Consider the following 20,451-nt stretch of genomic DNA (forward strand, 5'->3'; position numbering starts at 1 on the left):
CAAGCGTCAACACTTGATGATATTGCGCGCGTTTTTTTTGTTTTTTGTTTTTTTTTTTGGGGGGGGGGGGGGGGGATTTCTAATCTGTAAGAAATTAAGAAAATGGCAATTTTGTTGTATGATTTCCTGCCAAAATGCAAACAATTTATTTTTAAGAACAAAGGAAGTAGGCACACTATGCTTGAGTGGGTCTGAAAACTGATATTTCTGGCTAGATTTGCCAGGCTTTGCGTTTGACCTATAGGGCCCGATTTTCATCGACAGGTGGACTAAAATTTGGCGTATCTTCATTTTCGCGCCAGGATAAGTTTATTGTTTACCATGATTGGAAATAGGGCAGATCACTCTGCATCTCGCCGAGCGTTCTGGCTAACTGAGGTCATTTTCGATTACACGCGCCCGGCATACCTTACAATCTGGTGACACAAAGGAGACTAGACTTGAGACCTGGTGAAACCAGGTCTAAGTTGTGGTGTAGCATGATTTTGGTGGATTTCACTGAGGTGCAGGCAGACAGATCCTGAGCTCCGCTTATGTGTGGTCTCATCGTATTTCATAATTCAGAAATGTGACATCAGTGTGCATTGAACCTTCTAAATCATTGTAGAAATCAATTGAATGAATGAATTATTATTATTATTATTTATTTATTTTTTTAAAGCCTCCCCTGACCTCAGCACAACTGGCGTGTCCGAGTAGAGGAAGACGAACTGGTTTGGCTTTCACCAGTTTTCGGTCCTCTTTCCTATCCTTTTATTAGTGAAGATTATGAAAAGTGATGACCTGAGCTTGAATGGCGCCCTGGTCAAGACATTCTTTTCTGTTCAATTGGCTTCCTCTGTAATGAATCTAATCATTCTTTCGACATACCCTTGTACAATTCATCATTACCTCAGTAATTGTTGTGTTCACCTGTAACCCATTTCTATTGATGTTAGAAGATGACAAATCTGAATACACAGTCTCATGCAAAGCAAAATATACAACTAGAATTCCCAAAGAAAATATAAAATTGTTAAAAGGATTATGTGTGCTTAGATATCAAGATAATAAAATGTGTTTTTCAGCTGCGCTGGCTTAAAAAGAGAAGCACGAGTGGCCACTAATGAGACGGCTGCCAGGGTGGATGCTGGTCTGGCTCTGCTGCCTAATAAGAATCATGACACCGAATCCTGGCAGTCTCGCGGAGGCCACTTGAAAAGACATGGACCAGTAAAAGGCGAGATCAAAGTCAGTTTAGAGGTTTCAAATGAGAAACATAACAAGGGAGGAGGCCTTTTTTTTTTTTTTTTTATCTCAGTAATGTGACCTAATTCTATCTGTTAGTGCATCACTGACTGTTTGAAGGAAGGGAAGTCAGTTTGATTGGGTAAATGCATCACTTTATAATCTTTAGCACAGCTATTTGCATGTGACAAGTCTTACGCTAACATGAATAAAAAGAAGAAAAACACCCGTGAATAAATTATATTATTTGCAATTAGGCTGTGAACGAACGCCATTGCGGACATTTTGTCTTGTCTGCTGAGGCAGTCGAGGGCCACGATATCCCCCAGCCAATCAGCAAAGACGTGTAGATAGTAAAAATGGTCTTACTAAATGCAATGTTCAGAAAAAATACTTTGTGGGTTGTTTAAAAATAAATAAAAAATACTGTAGTCCATTTGCTTTTCGTTATAAGACCTGGACCTAGTTTTGATACAACTCCTGAACGTCTAACCTAAAGATACGTTCAGTGAGTGTTTTGTGAGAGTTAGGAGGATTTGTCTCCTCCTGATGACCACATTAGGAAGTGAGCACGAAAAAAGTCCATCCTCAACTCCAGGAAGCTGAAATCAGGGATGGGCAAACCAGTCGAGCGTTTACCTTACCTTCAAGTCCTGTAATATTTCTTGCATTCATTTCAATGCTTTGTACCTAAAATTTAATAAATAAAATATTTTTATTGGTGCAGCATTTGATTAGATTTTTCTGGTATCTGCACTTGACTTTTAAACTTGTACCTCCTACATTTGAAAACAGAATTAAATTACACAAATTACCTTTTATATTATTGTTATTAATCATGCATATTTTTGTGAACATGCATCATCTTAATGATTTCTCACTTTAGGAAACAGATAAATAAATATCAATATGCAACACTTCCAAAAATCTCTGCCGGTGTTTACATTTTCAAATGATGACTTCTACAACATTCTAGAAAGTCACACTTCATTCAGCACTTCATTTTTATTTTATTTTATTTTTTTCAAAATTGGGTCAAAAAGGGACCAACCGCTACTTGGCTCAATTTGAACCAAATTTTTATTGGTTATTTAGCTTCTTTTTTGTCCCCTCTTTTTTTTTTTTTGTGCGAAAAGGAGTCACATTTATTTTTAATCCAATTATTTCAACAAATCCAGACAGCGTATGCAGGCCTATATTCTTTATCCTCTGCGAAAAACAACCACACTCTAAAAAGAGAATTGTTGAACCAATTTAAGATTACAAATTGAATTGTTGACCAACTTTAAAATATCACTTCAATTGGTAACAGATGGTTGAATTAAGTTAGCTCCTTATAAATTTAAGTAATTAGGAATTCATTAAACGTAATACTTTGGATTTGAGTCACTTTGGATTAACTTAATTAAAATAATGAACTCATAATTACTTAAACTATATTCACTTAGAACTACAGTCTTCCCTCGCTATAACGTGGTTCACTTTTCGCGGTCTCGCTGAATTGCAAGTGCAATTTTGCATTTTTTTTTTTTTTACAGTAATATTTTATAAAATTTATGAAGGTTTGAACATTGTCAAAGTTTGAACAAGAGAGAAATGTGAGAACATGTAAATGCCTCAATGAGAAAAGTGTATAAATTGTCCGGTCGGGGATTTTAGAGCCTTAAAACATTTCTAAGTGTATTTTTTTAATCTAACCCCAGCAGAAAACGAGGGAACACTGTAACTTAATTCAAGCTTATGTTACCACTTGAAGTGATTTTTATTAAATTGGTCAACAATTCAATTTGTAATCTTAAATTGATTCACCAATTCTCTTTTTAGAGTGAAGTTTTAGTTGCACCGGTCATCTGTTTCATCATCAAATCTGCTCGTATGTATTGCACAGTGTTTGCATTGAAATATGCTGACGTTGACGAGAACTCCCGCTGGCTGGCTGGCTTGGCCGGCCGGGTGTAAAGTTACGCGCGGACAGGACACACCTCCAAGTGGGAGTTTCCACGAGGAGGAGGTGGAAGGAGCTGATTATTTCTCCTTTGCACCCTCTCGTCACCACCAATCCTTCTCCTTGTACTGGCCGTGCAACATGCCCGCCGCAGTGGGCAAGTCGTTACGCGCGGCCGCGGTGCTGTCGGTGGCTGTGCTCTCCTTCCTCGTGTGCTTGCTCCTCGGCAGCGTGCGCCACCTCGGAAGCGACCGCGAAGATCTGGATGAAGAACTTGCCTCTCTCCGCACGGAATTGAGCCACCAACTCGCGCAAAGACGCCAAGAAATCCTGCCCCTGCTTTCCCCGGGACGCGACAAGGAGCCTTCCCCCACTTGGGATTCGAATCTGTGGGGCGAGCTCACGCGTGGCTCCACCGCCGCCGGGAGTCCGTTGGGTTGCGGGGCTCTGCGGGACATGCAGCCGCTGGAGGTGCTCGGCTCCGGGTACACCAAGCTGGTGGTGAAGGTGACGCTGGCCGGGGGAGAGCCGGTGGCCCTCAAGATGGTCAACGAGAACGGTATCGACATGGGAAAGTGCGTGGAGGGCTTCAAGGACACCCACGGATGCCGTCAGCTGGTCTCCTACAAGCTCAGCAAGGAAGTTGTCCTGCTGCACAGGTTGCGGCATCCCAACATCATTAAGGTGCACCTTCATTATTATTACCATCATCGACATATTGTTGTTAATCCCCCCCTGGATACATTTGTAAAAACATACAATGCAAAAAAGTGCTTAGGCCTATATGAGCATATGTTTTTATATTTGCATGGCTGATCGGAAGAAATCCTCTCGGGCTGTAAAAAAACAAAACGGAAATTCAACAAATAAAAAATGTCAAATTGAATAAGTTCATCTTTAAGACAGCCCTTTATTTTTGAAGTCCCAAAAGTTATGCAATCAAGTGTTTTGTCAGTACTTTTCAGCTATATGTGCTTGAGCTTAAAGTTGCAGAATGCACAACAGATCTGACTTGAAGCTGACCTTTACAAACTTTTAATTTGGCACACGTGTACACACAAAAAACAAATCTTGACAAAAACTTTAATTATGATTATCCATCCATTTTTGCGACCGCTTATCCCACACAATGGACACGAGGTATTATGATTATATAAATTAAAAAAAAACATTCATGAGATAAAAAAATAAAAAATTAAAAGTGCTCTTAATGTAGGCTATAGTCTGCACTTTTCATACGCTATATTGCACAGTGTTCCACGGGACAGGCATTTAATGCAAAATGGCCAAACATGAGAAAAAAAAAAGAAATGCCCCACAACTTTAATGAATAAATACAGCATTAACATCAACACAATTATGACGCAAAATGCAAAAGTAAAACTGTGTACATTACTTTTCAAAGGCCACAAAGTTCTTCAGATGAAAATATGAAATGAACGAATATGACTGAAAGCCTTGAACACTTTTGTGCACTTTTCTTAATGCAAAGTGCTTCACTGAACAGGGGAAATGCATGAAACATATTTTGAAAGCAAAGTTTATTCCCCCCCAACTTTAATGGATGCATAAGGCCTTTGAATCCAAACCTCCACTACATGACACAAAGTTATCCAAAAACATACATTATGAATAAAGATCTTTCCTTAAGCTTATTTAAAAGTGCTTGCTTGAAGAGAAAGATATCGAATGCCAAAGCAAAAGAGAGTAACGTGAATAACGAAAAACCTGTAAAACATTTTTTGTTGTTAATTTGTTTAAGCTTTCCCTTAAAAGGCTCAAAAGCTATTCATAAATGTGTTTTATAGAGACACAAGTGTTTATAGGCCACTCTATAAACAAGTGCAATGTATTATTGTAGTCCTGCTCATATAGGCCACAAAGTGCTTTAAATATTGAAAATTCAAAGTTAATTTAAAACACAATTATGGAACACAGTAAAGTAGAGCAGATTTTATCACAATTTTGCAATTTCAATGAATGAAAAGCAACATGCTAACTTTTAAATGACCCAAAAGTTCAAAACAAATGTATGAAATAGTGTAGGCAGGCCAAAACTCCAGTAAAGCCAACTAACAGAATGTAAAATGCACAATTAAGTACAGAATGGGTGGTTTTTTTTGTTTTGTTTTTTGGTGCAAATTTTTCATTTTTTCAAGTCATTGGAGACTATTTCAAATTTTGAGGGTCTGTTTGGAGAAGTTTTAGTTCCAGCATGCCCAACAAAGCAAGCTCCATGCTTTTGTGTGACTTTGGCATGTTGATAAATTGTCAACAAATGAAAATAAATACAGAAATAAATAAATAAATTATCCGGCCGCATCTTCCTTTTGTCTCCCATTCAGTCTGCCAGCTGACAATCCCAGTTGCTGTGCAAGGCCTTCCCATCTAATTCAATTAAATCCATTGACCCCTCCTGGCCTTTAGGGTGAAGTCAACAATGTGCCTCTGTGCTCTCTCGCCATCCACTCATTCCCGCCACACTTGAACCCGCTATTACTTTTCCCCTATCCCGCAAACAAACTGCTGCATCATCCCCTGACGTTTGAATGCGTTTTCAACAGTTGCGCGGTCACTGTGCTGGAGAAGCGGGAGGCCCGGTGACCGTCATCCTGGAGCAGGGGAACCCTCTGCAGATGCTCCAGCTGCTCCAGAGCCCCTGGGAGGACCGCTTCAGGGTAAGCTCTTCACGTACTTTGTTGCTTAACCGCAGTCCAGTTGGCCTCTCGCTTCTCGCCTGCCAGTGTTAGCGAGAACGCATGCGCAGCCCTCCAGATGAAACTTTAGGAGTGTTGACATCTGTCCCTCGGTGTATTTGATCAGGCCGGGCTTGGAATGGAGATGAGACCGGGAGTTAATCCACTGCAGGCTAGGAATGTCATCTCGGCACACGCGCACCCGCGCACACATAGCTTTAGCTCAACCCCCCATTGCAGGTATGCTCACAGTGGGAGTCGACAGAGGGCCGAATTGGCACTGCAGGGATCCAACTGTGGAGTGTGCTGCTGCTGTGTTTCAAATAAAAGGACAGACTGACGGGGGGGAAGAGAACTCGTATTGATTTTGTTCCTGTAAAAGTGAAAGTAAATGTCTTCTAAATTTGTCTCACCATAGAAAAGAGTGTCATTAACAAGCCTTCTGGGCAACAACGGGGCGCTCTAAAGAGGCCATGCCGGTCCACACACTGGCTGTTATGTTGGACTTGTTTTTCTCTTCTCTTCTTCGGCCTTTGCACACAGTCAAGGCTGACAATGAGGCACTCTAAAGCGGCCATGCCAGTGGACTGTCGAAAGGGATGATGCGTTTTTGTAGGCATAGCTAGCTTGCGCTATGTCACAGAATCTATGCTTTTATTTTTTTATTTTTTTTATTGTGTCACTATTAATGGGATACTTGACTCAGTGAGCCTTTTTCAGTAGTAAAAAGTTAATATTTTGTTGATAATTAATGTGGTAACTTCATTATTTTTCATGTACAATTAGTACCTTTAAAAAGTAATTTTTCTACTTGCTGTCAAGTGACGATGACATCACCTGTGCTGAGGAAGTTGGTAACGACCAATCATGGCTCAGTATACTGACCAAACCCAGAAAACAGGTGAGCCCTGATTGGCCGTTACCTACTTCCTCAGCACTGGTGATGTCATCATTAGTCGACAGCAAGTAGGAAAAATGACTTTTTAAAGGTATTAATTTTACATGAAAAATATGAAGTTATCAAATTCCTTCTGGACAAAATATTCACTTTTCACTGCTGAAAATTGTTTAACGAGTTTAGTATCCCTTTAACTACACCAATACTTAAATACATAAATATGTTTTTATTCAGATTAGAATATTTTTTATGTCAGGAATCGCAGTATTAGCCTTGCTAACTTGAATATTACATTATTTTCTCGTCACTAGAACTGAAATATCTATTTTTACAGGGCTGTTGTGGTTTGAATGTAGTCTAAAATGTGTCTTTCTTGCACAGTCACACTCTTAAAGAGTCTGGAAATAGAAACATGGAGTCTCAACATTGAGCCTCCCCCAATAATTTGTTTTTTTTTTCCCCAGATAAAAACATGTACAAACATAGCGACAACTACTGTCCTGGCCTGCTCGTTCCCATGTTTACAATGATTTTTACACATCCGCGTCAAATGGGATTGTTTTATGCAAGCCTCTTCAGACTCCCCACCAAGTTTGTTGTCAGTGAACGTACGGTCCGTTTCCTCAGCTAAACAGGCGTTCGAAAAGCCTCCCCGGTGCTGCGCAGCCTGCTCAGTGTCAGCTACATGTGTGAGGGCTGCAGTAATCCAGCGGTGTCCGGTTTCACCCACTGCCGTTTTTACTGTGCCAGTGACGTCCAACTCGGAGCTTTACAGTATCCAACACTAGCTGCAGTATACTTGTACTGTCTCACGCACGTCATTTCATGGTTTGTCAGTGTGCATCTGATGTCTTCATTTTGCTGTTTGCAGCCTTCCTGTTTTTGTTTTTGAGCCTTGAGGAAACATAACTGAAGATAATGAAACTTTATTACAAGCTTGAGTTTTGCTTGGCTGGCTCACAGGAGCAAATGATCATGTTTTACAGGCGGAATTTTTAGATGTTGGTTGTATTTACATGAAAGACAGAAGGGTATTTTTAACCTTAATATCCAGTTAGTATATACATCTTCAAGGAATAGCAAAAACACTAAAAGGGATTTCTAATTCTCATTTTGATGAATTTAGATTTTTTTTTTTTTTTTTAAGATTTTTTTTCACAGAATAATTGTTTGAAATAATGTATATCTGTTTTATCCCATTTGAGAGTTAAAACCAAAAATGTGTTGTTTTTTTTATTTCTTTTTTCCAACCCAACAACTTTATTAACCCCCAAAATTTGTATCCTTTGTTTCCATCTAAAAAACTTGGGGCGCTAAATGGTGAACCACCAGGCTTCCCATTCTGTCTCCCCCTGTTTTTTTTTTTTTGTTTTTCCTGTTTCTCGAATGGGTTGTGACTGTGAAGACAAATTCCTTGTGTGCTTTTATAGACTTGACCAATAAATCAAATATTTGATTTTTGTGGGGAAATTTTCCGTTAATTGCTGAAAAATTCATCTATTCACTGCTTTTTGCTCGGGCTAATGCAATAACGGTATTGCTTTGGTGGCATTTTGGTCCAAGAAAGTTTATTGACGTAAATTGAGGAGTTTCATTTTGACCCAAATAGAACTTTGCAGTCATTCTCGAGCATCTATAGGCAATTGTTGAGTTTTGCTATGCACGTCAGGGACTCAGGGTAAATACTAGCCCAGGGTTCTCATGACAAAGTGACTCATGAAATACTGTAAAATGGAACTTTAAAAAAGACACAGTGGGATTTATAAAAGAGGGAGAAAGTAGATAAAGTAAATTGCCTTTTAATGTCAATAAACAACTGTCTGATGAATCCTGTCATTATCCCATTAGACTATCTTAACAGGATTACCTCTCTGCAGCTAAACAAACAGCAAAGCAGATAACGAGAAGGCTTTTGTCTTGGCGTCCCACCAGGTGTGTCTGGACCTGGTTCGCCTCCTCCACTTCCTGTCGCGCTCTCCACTGGGATCGGTGGCTCTGCTGGATTTTCAGCCCCGCCAGTTTGTCATGGTGTCGGGCGAGCTCAAGCTCACCGACCTGGACGACGCCAGCGCGGCCGACACGCCCTGCAGCCGCGACGCCGACTGCTCCCTGCAGTTTCCGCACCGAAATTTCACCCTGACCTGTTTGGCCAGTGGAGTGTGCGAGGGACTCAATGAGAAGATGAACATTTACAATGCTTATAGGTAAGCGGGAGTATGTACGTTCGGCGCTTAAAGGAGGTACAGTATTTGACTCGATGAGCCATTTTCAACAGTAAGAAGATAATATTCCAGACTCACCCACGTTAGGTGAAAATGTCTGATTCGGAGACTTTACAAACGACAATTATTAAATAGCGTTATCCCTTCCACATGTTTTCAAAACATTTAAAGTTAAAACACACTTAAGCTAATGATAACATTGTTAAAAACATTTCTGAGCACCTGTTCACGCACGTTCACTTTGTTCTCTGAATAAGCTGTGAAGTGTGCTTGCTTCAAACTGCTTGTCACTCCTAGCTAAAGTTTAGTGTAAAAGTGACTTGTAAAACAAGACAACAAAACATTATTTAATCACAAGATGTTTAACCAAACCATATAGTTTCGTCTGACTGTTTGTTAGCTTAATGCTAACGTGTGTGAAACACCGTAGATTGGCTAATGGAAATTAGCATTGATGTTAAAGCTTATTTGAGGACCTACTCAGCCTCTTCTTACTTAAGTTACATTCATCTCTTCCAGTCGACCTCAGTGCTGCCCAGGGTTATTATAGTTTTGGAATTTTCATTTTAGTTAGTTTTTATTTCATTTTGAGTTTTTTTTTTTTTTAATTTAGTTAGTGTTAATTAGTTTGCAGGGTGTTTCTGTTAGTTTTTAGTAGTTTTAGTTATTTAATAAACAGTTTTAGTTAGTTTCAGTATTAGTTTTTTTTTTTAAATGTGTATTACTTGTGCGCAATATTTAAAAAAACACCACGAGAGCGACGTCATCTGAAGGTGCTTTTCTATTGGCTGCTGCTAGATGATGTCACTTCTGTGTGACACACTTTTAAACGTCCTTATTCTGGTTAATATCAAAATAAATCTACTTAAAATCACATTTAAAATCATCCCCAAAGGCTCGTGCATTAAATTAATTACCAAAGACTAAAATAAAGGACTTTTCTGCTGTAATTAGTTAGTTTTAGGTATTTTTAGGTAGTTTCATAAAATGTAGTTTCAGTTTTTTTTTTTGTTTTTTTTTTAAAGCATTTTCATTTTTATTTTATTTCAAAGCATTTTCATTTTTATTTTATTTCGTTCACAAATTTTTTTTGAATTTTAGTTTTAGTTTTTTCATTAGTTTAAGTTAACTAAAATAATTGGTGTTGCCCGACACGAAGTCGTGAAGTTGGCACAAGCTTTTTTTTTTTTTTTTTTTTTTTTTTCTTTGCTAGCTTTGGGTATGGATTTTACACCATTAAAACAACATATTCTCATATCTTTGAACTGACAATAAATAAATAAATAAATAAATAAATAAAGTAAATTAGCTAATGTTAGCAACTGAAAAAAAATTGCTAACTTGTATTCGTTTTTTTTTTTTTTCTGATTAAACAGAAAAATATTGAATGCCAGAATGCGTTCACCACTGCTAATTTATTCTTGGAGCCACTAGCTAATAGCATCAAACAATTCTCTTAATCAGGTCTTGCTTCTCTGTCTATTCTGTGGCATGATTGTTATTAATTTACCCAGGTTCACATTATTCCATGTAGGTGCTGACCCTTTTATCCACCGTAGAAGTCCCAATAGCTCAATCAATCTTAAAAAAATCTTCTAAGTGCAGTAACAAAGTATTTGTACTTCTACCCACCCCTGAGCGTGAGTGCTCGAATCGAGGCCGTGTTGACATAATGTTGCCAGTCAAGACGTACAGGAGCTGCAAATTTGCGGCTTAAAGGCGTGATTCATAAAGCGGCGAAAAGCGAGTCCTGTCGCGTTTGATCATCCCTTCAGATCCTCGACAGCTTTATGGTTCCAAGTCATGTTCCATGATGGATGTTCTCTTTTCTTCTTTTTTTTTTTCTTCACATGGCTCCCAGGTACTTTTTCACTTACCTGCTGCCTCACCAGGCCCCGCCCGGCCTCACGCACCTGGTCGAGCGCATCATGAACGTCACAGGTGAGCAACAGAGCTCCGCCTTAACACGACGTCGCTATAACTTCACAAGATCACACAGGGAGTAAATCATTGTGCTATTGTGGTCTTGTCATGACAGGCCCCTGCTGTAAGTGTTTTTATTTAATACGCCTCATAGTGAGTTGACAGGTGACAAGATAATGAATACAAGTTCTGAGGAATAGATTCAAAATATTAAGACACACCTTTCAATTCTGTATATCCCACTGGGCAATACTTTGGATTCATAAATATAATTTTTGGGTACAGAAAATCACAAATCTAAATTTCATTTGGCTCAGGTTCCCATTTTTGCGTGTTTGTAATTGTAACAGCACTGTGGACTAATTGTTAGCATGTCAGCCTCCACTTTGCAAAAGCATGCAGATCTTTAGGGAGATAATTTCAGGCAACCGTGCAAAGCGGCCTGAAAACAACTTGGCGTAGTTGTATTTTTTGATTGTTTTGTCATGTGTTTTGATCATGTTCGCATGATTAAACACAATGCATTCATTGGCTACAAACTTTTTTTTGTTGAAGGATGCGTGCAAGGGCATGGGAGTGCACCAAACTCTTTGTGGACATTGAAGGAGGGAAACTTGGATTAAGTTGGATTTTAAATGCAGGTCCAAATTTCTGATTCTACTTGTATGCTGATATCTTTTTTTTTTTTTTTGTCTGTCTATTTCCATGTATATTTCAAGTGCTACATACAGTCCTGGAACGGCCAATTCACTTTGTTTTTGTTTTAAACTGAAGACAGTTGGGATTCAAATCAACAGATGGATTAGATAAAAGCTCAGAATTATGGCTTTTATTTTATTTACATCTAGTTGTGTTAAACAACGCAGGACAGAGCACCTTTAGTTTGAAGCTTCTCAAGTGAGCAAAAGTACCGGGAAAAAGATTTAATATTTGGTGGCAAAACCATTGACTTTACCAGACTTGTATTCTCCATTTTAAATGCTTTTCTGGGCCTTTACCGCAGCCTCTTCCAGTTCCAGGTCCATTGATTGACTTGGCCAGTCTAAAACCTTACACTACACTTTTTTTTTTTTTTTTTCCCCTGCTGATGGTTTTGTAGACCAAGAATTCATTTTTGATGCCATCATCAGGAGTTTTTAATGCAAAATTAAATTATATCAGATTTTTTGAAGGATTCTGAAAATATTCAGTGGTGACAGCCACATCCCCTATCATACAGTTTATTCCTGCACATTATTGAACATAATTTTGGCAACTAAGATTCATTGTTTGCCGCCAGTCCGTGTCATTTTCAGACTAGTGTCAATCGGGCTAGCCAAGGCTAGCAAGGCTAATTGCTATTTTCATCCACACCCAGGTTATTTTCTCTTTATTCTCTTAAATATGTTCAAATGGATGAAGGCTGCATCGCCTTGTTAGACGGACATTTTGTTGCTCCACAGACCATTTTAGAACATTAGCGACGGGCGAGTCAAAAGTCCAAAATATGCCAAAAACACGTGATTAGCGATTACCGGCAATCAGTTCAACCCCCTCTGTGAAACTTAATTCATCTTGCCAAGACATTTTTGACAATCGTGCACTTTCCGCTTCCAAATGTTAGCAGACCGCCCCGCCACCCCTCGCCCAGTGAACTTTCACCTCACAAATGTTCTTCTGGATGAATGGACAAACATTCCCCTCGGACACACTCCAAATCACACAGAGGAAGTCCATATTTTTCCTCCCTGTGTCCAAATACTATGCATAGATGGTCTGATTACTTTCTACCCACATGTGCTGAATGTATTGTCCTTTTGCAGGTGAGCTGAAAGCCGGCATCAACGAGACGCTGGATGCTTTCGAGCACATCCTGCACCTCTACCAGTCTGGCCTGCACCTGGACAAGCTGCCTTCATCCGTACTTCGAGGTAAGCCCGCTTCTTACACGCTACATTGACCCGCCTTTGGCGGACACAATGCTGGGCCTTATTTGAAAAGGCGGCACAGTCTGCACCTCTGTTTTCATTTTGTTTCGGAGGCTGGGTGAGGTGTGTGGAAGGGGGGAAGGGGGGTCCGGTGGTCTCTCGCTCGCTTGGGTTGTTTTGACAGGTTATTAGGCGGCTGGAATGAGAGGACAAAAACCAACAGAGCGAGATTAATCCCGCGTGTCTCCGGCTCAGAAAGTCTGTCGGGATTGGGATACACGGAAAGTTGGGCCACTTTTTAAATAAATAAGAATCACTCAAGTTTACGTCCTGCCTTATTTCGCCATATAAAGCCATTTCTTTTGTTGTATCCGCTAACTGTAAACACTTAACTCAACTGCCAGTCCTTGCAGTCCATGAAATATTAATAACAGAACGACTGGCTACGTTCCTGTGGTGAGATTTTTTTATTTTTTTTTTCCATCCCCCCCAGATGCCGGACTGTTTATATAGCAGCTCTTTGTGAATTTAATCGCAGATTGAGGGGAAAGAGGCCACGGGCGCCGAAGCTAACACCAGCAGGGAATGTTTTAGCTTCGCAGGGAGGTGCCACAAGTCAAGCCTCCGCATGGCTGATTGGGAGCGCGATAAGAGAGCCTCAAAAATGTGTATATTATTTCACATTTTTGTGTGGGAGTTTTTTTTTTTGGAGAGATTTAATATGCGGGCTCAGTTGGGTTTTTTTTTTCCAAATAACAGGGTAAGCTGTGGGAAAGCGGAGTGAGCAGGTTGTTTCCATGAGTAAGGTGAGAAGGTCACAAGCAGTCACATGACATCCAGTTGGCCACTTTCACTTAACACTAATGCTGTCTTGTGTCAATTCCACAAACCTATAATCCAAGACTTTTCTTCTTCATTTTTGTGTCATATCTGTTTCTGAAGTATCTGGTCCTATTTTAGCCCCGCTAGTCTAAATATTATTCTGGTTAATATTGCGTTTGTGGAATATGAGTTAAGCCGCAAAATCCAGCCGTTTTTATCCATCTCAGGGGGCGGCCATTTTGCCACTTGCTGTCGAATGAAGATGACATCAATGTTGCTCAGGTCTCAGGTAACAACCAATCACAGTGCAGGTTCAGAAAACAGGTGCGCTCTGATTGGTTGTTGCCTGAGCAACGTTGATGTCATCTTCAACCAACAGCAAGTGGCAAAATGGCCGCCAACTCAAATGGATAAAAACGGCTGGATTTTGCTTCATAACTCATTCCAAAAATGTAATATTAAGCAGAATGTCTTTTTAGGCTAGTGAGGTCACTTATATTATTGTCAAGAAATGTTTACGGTTGACTAGCACTTTAAGTTACTCATATCTCTAAGGTAAAAAGTAGTCTTCCAAATAATTACTTGAGCAAGAATAAGTGAAGTGTTTCAAATGGCGAGTAACTGATAAGTAACTTAATATTATATTATATTTTATTCTAAATATGAATGTCAAATGGACAACAAATATGAAAAGGGAATGTAGAAATTCAGATATTGCCCAGCAATACAACTTTAACTAAAACAATGTTAATTTGAATCTTTATAAACAACATGATAGCTCAAATTAAGGCAAATTGAGCCACAAAAATTCTCTGAAATGAATTTTTATTGCTTGAAACGGCACAACTTTAACATAGAGTTGTTAAATGCTGAATTGTGGACATTTTTAGGCAAACACAAATGATGGTGCATATAAGCGCATCCTTGGTTCTCTTAAAGAGGCTGTAAAAATCTGAGCAATTCTTATTATTTGATCAGAATTGCGTAAAAATGCTCAAACTTTGTCCCGTTATCAGTATGTGGTTACTCCTTGTTTTCAACGGCAAACGAGATGAAACGGAATCAACAGCACATTTGCTTGTTGCAGCCAAGTAATGCACTGCAAAAAAAAAAAAAGAAAAAAGAAGAGGCCTGGATGATGTCAATGTAATAACGAATGTGTGCAAGAAAGACAGTGTCAACAGGTAATAAGTCATATTTTGAAATAGCTGGCAGATGTAAAGAACATTCTCCACAGATGAGATCCACATCTGAGGCCAATGCGACATTTAAAGTGAAGCGTTGGAAGGGAAGGCGGCTTCTCTATACGTTCGACCGTTTCCCACCCTCCGCGCGAAGCACAAAGGGAGCTTTCATCCATAAGTCTCTGGTGCCCGAACAGCTGAGGTCGGCCACCTTTTCCCTCCGCAACAGGCCTCGTTTTTATTCCCGCCCAAAGAAAAATCCTCTGAACACTCCTTGTTCTTCTTCTCTTCATCCCCAGAAGGCTGATCTTCATATCTTTTTTTTTTTTTTTTCTCCCCCATTCAGAAGGTTAACAGTTTGCAAGAGTGCGTCTCCTCTCTATGAACTCCCAGACTCAGCTTGTGGCTGTGTGCGTGCGCGCGTGTGTATTTGTGTGTGTGTGTGTGTTTCTCATGGCTAATGTGGAGCAGATGATTTAAGACAGGCCGCCTGACTGGAAGAATTAGAATGATTAATGTAAGGCAAATGTTTGGGTCGAAGAGGGGTGATGCGTTCAATGTGGCGCAACACGCTGGGAGAGGAGAGCTCAAGATGTTGTGGAGAGGCCGGCACGGTGCAATTACAAAAAGTTGCGGTAGGCTAACGATATGTTGAGTAAAGGGATTGAAAAAAAGGGCCACTAAAAAAGCATTTATTCTGATTGTAGTTTGCTTTTGTGCATGGCGCAAAATTGAACCACAGTCGAACACAATCTGTTTCTCATTTGTAACTACTATTTGAAATGAATGTATTTTTAATTCATCTGCACCAGAGTCAAACTGCTGCCACCATGAAAGCTTTAGAAGTTGGCCCAAAAATTTTCTTTATAACAATATTTAATGCAGCTCCACTAGTCTAAACATGGCATTCGGATGAATAATACAGGGAGTCCTCGAGTTACATCGGATTTCCGTTCCTATGCTAGCGATGTAACCCGAATTTCGACTTCCAACTTCCGACTTCCCTTTACATCAGAATAAAAAATGTCTAGCTTTGTTTCCATGGTAATTTCTTTTCTTTTGGATGAGCCAACACTGATAGAAGATGTAGTTTTCTTCTTTGGGGCCATGATGTGGAAAAAAAAGAGGGTGAAAAAGCCAAAAATAGTGCACAAGCACTAGCTGAGGAGCCAAAATGGCGGACGAGGAGCCAAAATGGCAGACCGGGCGTAACCGTTAGGTCGAGTGCCTTAACTCGAGGACTCCCTGTAGTTGGAGAATATGAATTAAACAGCAAAATCCACCCGTTCTTATTCATCTCAGGGGGGCGGCCATTTTGCCACTTGCTGCCAACTGAAAATGACATCACAGTTGCACAGGGCTGTTTGTTTGTTCCGTATATGAGAATGTGTCGTGTTGTTGTGCTCAGATTACAACGTGACGCGGGGTATGACGACGTCAGGGAACACGGAGTACCATTGCTGGCCGTCCTACAGCCAGCTAGGCTGCGTGCTGTCCGTCCACAGCGCCAGAGAGGCAGCGCACATCTGCAACTTGCACTCACAGTGCACCAGCTTCACTCTGACTGGACAGAAAACATGGGCAGGTCAGTTAAGTTTACATTAAGTGTGACTTCAGCGAAATTGGTTTTCAAGTTGCCAAATCTCCTTTTTTTATCATTTGAAAAAGGTAGATTGATTGAGAAAACAGTAAATAGCCTAAATGATTTTATCCATCTTCTCTCCTACAATCAATGTGTGAATTGGAGTCATAAGATGTTACATGAGGCAAATCGTTTCCAAAAGTGACGGAATACAGGCCGTAATTTACATTTCAGCAAACAGTAAGTTAAATCTAAAATAGATGTGGTGGACATATTTGACATAACATGGTTGGCACACTAGCGCTGACGTTCGCTAACAGGCTAGCCATAATGTTTTGCTAAATTAATGCCGGTATTTATGAAAATGCTGGATCAACTTATTTATTTTTTTTGAGCAATTGAAACAAAAGCTAAACCTTTGGGGGGTATATGTGTCGGCGCAAAGTTTTCCTCATCATTTTCAGAGGTGTCAATCACTTCCTGCAACCCGGAAGTACTTTAGCACCTATTGTTTACAAACATAGCATAGCATTGCTAAAACGATACAACTCAGACTTTTGCTTAGTACTCTACTGACATAGCTGACATGTTATCATTTTTTTTATTTAGAGCTGTTAAACGATTACATTTTTTAATCAATCGCATCTTAGAATTTTGATTAATCACGATTAATCGCTTAATTAAAAAGGCTTTTTATCAACATTTTTAAAGAGCACCTGTTGTTCATTTTTTTCAATATTTAATGTTATGAGGATATCTTAAAAAAAAATGGATCCACTGCACACGCTCATCCTGCTTTTTTCTAATCAGTTAATTACTTGCATAATTTTAAAATGGGGAGAAAAATGACCCCAATAGTTTGACATGAACAAATATTCTGAATGTCATACGCAAACATTGATTAAATGCTTTACTTTAATGCATGTAGTTACGTTTATTGCTCAAACAACCTGTGCTACCTTTTACGTCACCATCCTCTGTCAGCTAAAGGATCATCTGTGGTCAAAATTAATAATGTGATTAGTGTGCGTGTTAATACATGATTAATGCGATAATTTTTTTGTGATTAATTCATTGGTTAATACATTCATTTTAACAGCACTTTTTTTATTTATTTTTTTATTTCATGACTGCAGGTCGCCCGCTGGCCACTTTCAGGAGCAGCTTCAGTCTTTTGGTGCCTGATGAAACCTCTGAGGTGTACGTGAAGAAAAGCACAGCTGTGTAAATATGACGCACGGATGGGACTTATGATATTAGAGAGAATATGTAGTGGAGCTCATGTACTCCCGATGATGTGAAGCAAAAAAGCAACATGTTGCGCTTAAATTAGACGAGTCCCGCGGTGCCCAGTGGCGCCCCCAGCTTAGCGGGAGAGAAGTCGCGGGTAAATGTGATGTATTTCTAGGACTTACATTTACTACACTCATTTCATGCGTCTGCCAGCTCACCGCCTCTTCCAACTGCTACTTCAAGGGATTTCCCTTCAGATACATTAAGGAAAGAGAACCTTGTAACCCCCCCCCCCCCTTTTTTTTTCTTTTTTTTTTATATTGCTACCTTGACTTTATTTTCTGCTTGTTGTGAAGCCAGCTCCCCCGTGGTGAGCTTGGAGGTAAGAAGTCGAGCCGCGGCATCAGCCCAAAAAGCCCGAGGACGAGGAAAGAAAACAAGCTCTTATTCAAGTACATACTCAGGCCGATGCGCTGAGGTGCCAACTGTTTTCTCATGGCTCTGTGGCTTAGCTGCGCTGTGATCTGTACGAGACATTTACAACACCGCTTTTAACTTGTGTGTGGGGGAAATGTCTGTTTGTTTAGCTAGTTTGCGTAATGTAGCATTTGAAGCTACAGCCAGGAGCTTGTTTTAGCTCAGTGTAGCAAATAGAATGACGTGCAACATCTAGTTAGCTTATAACACTGCAGACAGTGCGAAATACTGTAGCAAATAAAGCTATATTTAGCAGGTAGTTAGCATAACCTAGCATTATGTCACAGCCAACAGCTAGTTTGAGTAAAGCAGCATATGACTCTAAAGTCAGGCGCTAATTATAGCTCAGTCTAGCAAATTAAACTATGCTAGCTAGGGCGACAACTAGTTAGCGCAAGGTAGCGTTTGAAGCTAACACAAGGAGCTTATTAGAGCTCAGTCTAATGAATAAAACTAAGGGCAACCACTAGTTCGTGCAAGGTAGAGTTTAATGCTAAAGACAGGATTTGTGATAGTTAGCCTATCTAGCATTTTTAGCTTGCCAACAGCTGATTACAATAAAACGGAGAATAGCCTGACTTTCTTAAAAAATAATAATAATAATAATAATAATAATAATACTCAAAGCACATTTATAGCTTAATTATATAACTGCAGTATACCTTAAAGGCAAAATAACACCATGGCTTAGAGTACTTATAATAGCTACTAGATGATTAAACTAAACACAGAGTCATACTATCTAAACAAACAGACATTTGCCGTAATGGTATTTTGGGGCCTGAAATTATAAATATTTAAAAATGGTTTTTCCATCAGATCTTCAATATGGGAGTCTGTAAAGATGGGAAGTGTGCGTGTAGTTTTCTTAAAAACTGCTGGCCTGGTATGCATGTTAACATTTTTTTGTACCTTTTTGCAGGTCCAAATGAATTTATTTATTTATTTTTTTTGTACATTGCATTGTGTTTACATGACAAAAGTCTAGTGAAAACAGTTTTTCATATTTGCATTTTTCAAAAGTCCATCAATGCAGTAATATACATGCCAGGCCCGTAGTTGTCAATTCAAATTTGTTAAGCAAAACCTCTCAAATGTGCACCAACTGCTCTTATTCTTTTACAAAAACAGCTTTTCATGGCCTGTGTAATATCTGAATGAAAGTAATGCAACTATGCTGGCTGTAGTTGGTTGCAGAAGCGTTAAATACCACAATAGCACTTTGTGCCGATATTACGGTTTTAACATTACGGCCGTGCCCAGACTATCCACAATCATAATTCACTTTTATAACATTTGTCAGTTTTTAGACAAGACTGTTTTCAAAACGTTACACTTTGAAATCTTTTGTTTTATGTCATGTCAAAAACAGGCTGCTGTCAGCTGCCGTTTAAATCCATCTGTCGATTTTCTGCACCGCTTTACACAAAAATAATTACAAATCATTCCAGTTTTGTTTACATAATTTTGTAAACGAGTTAATTTAATTTGTCAACGGTGTCATGATCAAATGTAATTGTTCTTACACGATTTTGCTTTTAGAGTTTTAAGTGCACCTTGTGGGTGATACCATTATTTTCAATGGAAAATGAGTCACTTTTTTTTTTTATACTGCACCAAATGTAACTGCAGAATTTTATTTTATAAATTTGTACTGAAATCGCTTCTGTGTTCCTTTGCATCTTACTTTCTAAGGTTTAACAATGCATCCTGTTTTTCTCCATTAGCACCTATCTGAACATGCTCAGCCCGCAAAGCTCCGGAGCTCCGCAGAGTTTGCACAATGCTTCGGGAATGCATTGAAATGCTACCGTCATGCTGAGCTCATTATGGGCCTTAATTAATACTAATGTAAATGAGCACACCTACTGGCTCTTTCTCATGGTGAAAGGGGGTTACTGTCAAGCAAAGGTACAGTCTTTGCACAAGAATGGGCCTGGGGAGATAAGGGCATGGCTTTCTGGATCAATAGTTGCATATACCGTATTTAAAAAAAAAAAAAAAAAAAAAAAAAAAAAAAAAAAATGGTCACTGAGGTGAAAAAGGCCACTCCAGTCCACAAATTACACTTTTATGGTGGGGTCAGTGGGAAGACCCGAGGGTTCTGTTAGCCTCACGTTGGCCCCTTGTTGTCTGGACAAAGCCAGCAGATTAGTCAGATTAACATTAAGATAAGCAGTGCTGTGATTCGATTTAAAAAAAAGAAAAGAAAACTGGACCAACACTGTTTGACTAACTAGAACTAGTAGAGTGGAAATAAGATGAACTAGACTCATTTCTGCAACAAATAAGATGAGATGCGAGGGAAGCTAGCTGACCATATTTGTCTTTATCT

General features: G+C 39.4%; 1 protein-coding gene and 1 long non-coding RNA gene across 3 annotated transcripts; one reads left to right on the top strand and one right to left on the bottom strand.

Annotated features, from left to right (window-relative positions):
* The first annotated feature begins 2,733 nt into the window (after positions 1-2,733).
* Positions 2,734-19,780, top strand: pkdccb (protein kinase domain containing, cytoplasmic b). Of its 2 annotated transcripts, none has more exons than XM_077539721.1 (7): positions 2,734-3,856; positions 5,737-5,850; positions 8,699-8,970; positions 10,850-10,929; positions 12,714-12,821; positions 13,578-13,624; positions 16,233-16,333. In XM_077539721.1, the coding sequence occupies exons 1-6, from the start codon at positions 3,131-3,133 to the stop codon at positions 13,580-13,582; spliced, it is 1,305 nt and encodes a 434-aa protein (XP_077395847.1). In that variant the 5' UTR covers positions 2,734-3,130; the 3' UTR covers positions 13,583-13,624; positions 16,233-16,333. The 2 variants fall into 2 exon arrangements, with proteins under 2 accessions (XP_077395847.1, XP_077395846.1); XM_077539720.1 differs by lacking the exon at positions 13,578-13,624 and adding an exon at positions 17,543-19,780 and having other exon boundaries at positions 3,130-3,856; positions 16,233-16,409.
* LOC144032062 (uncharacterized) lies at positions 8,550-10,911 on the bottom strand. Its single transcript, XR_013287676.1, has 2 exons — positions 10,621-10,911; positions 8,550-8,907 (listed from the first exon to the last, which is right to left on the bottom strand). It is a non-coding gene; the product is annotated as an uncharacterized LOC144032062 (long non-coding RNA).
* Positions 19,781-20,451: the final 671 nt, after the last annotated feature.

This window comes from Festucalex cinctus, chromosome 12 (genome assembly GCF_051991245.1).
Source record: "Festucalex cinctus isolate MCC-2025b chromosome 12, RoL_Fcin_1.0, whole genome shotgun sequence".
Classification (NCBI taxonomy): Eukaryota; Metazoa; Chordata; class Actinopteri; order Syngnathiformes; family Syngnathidae; genus Festucalex; species Festucalex cinctus.

What these genes read in the sequence shown, in the direction of transcription:
- pkdccb (XM_077539720.1), top strand. Translation starts at nt 3,131, where the DNA reads ATGCTGACGTTGACGAGAACTCCCGCTGGCTGGCTGGCTTGGCCGGCC. An exon ending in CCTGGGAGGACCGCTTCAGG is followed by an intron (nt 5,851 to 8,698) that starts GTAAGCTCTTCA and finishes GCGTCCCACCAG; the next exon opens with GTGTGTCTGGACCTGGTTCG. An exon ending in TGGACAGAAAACATGGGCAG is followed by an intron (nt 16,410 to 17,542) that starts GTCAGTTAAGTT and finishes TCATGACTGCAG; the next exon opens with GTCGCCCGCTGGCCACTTTC.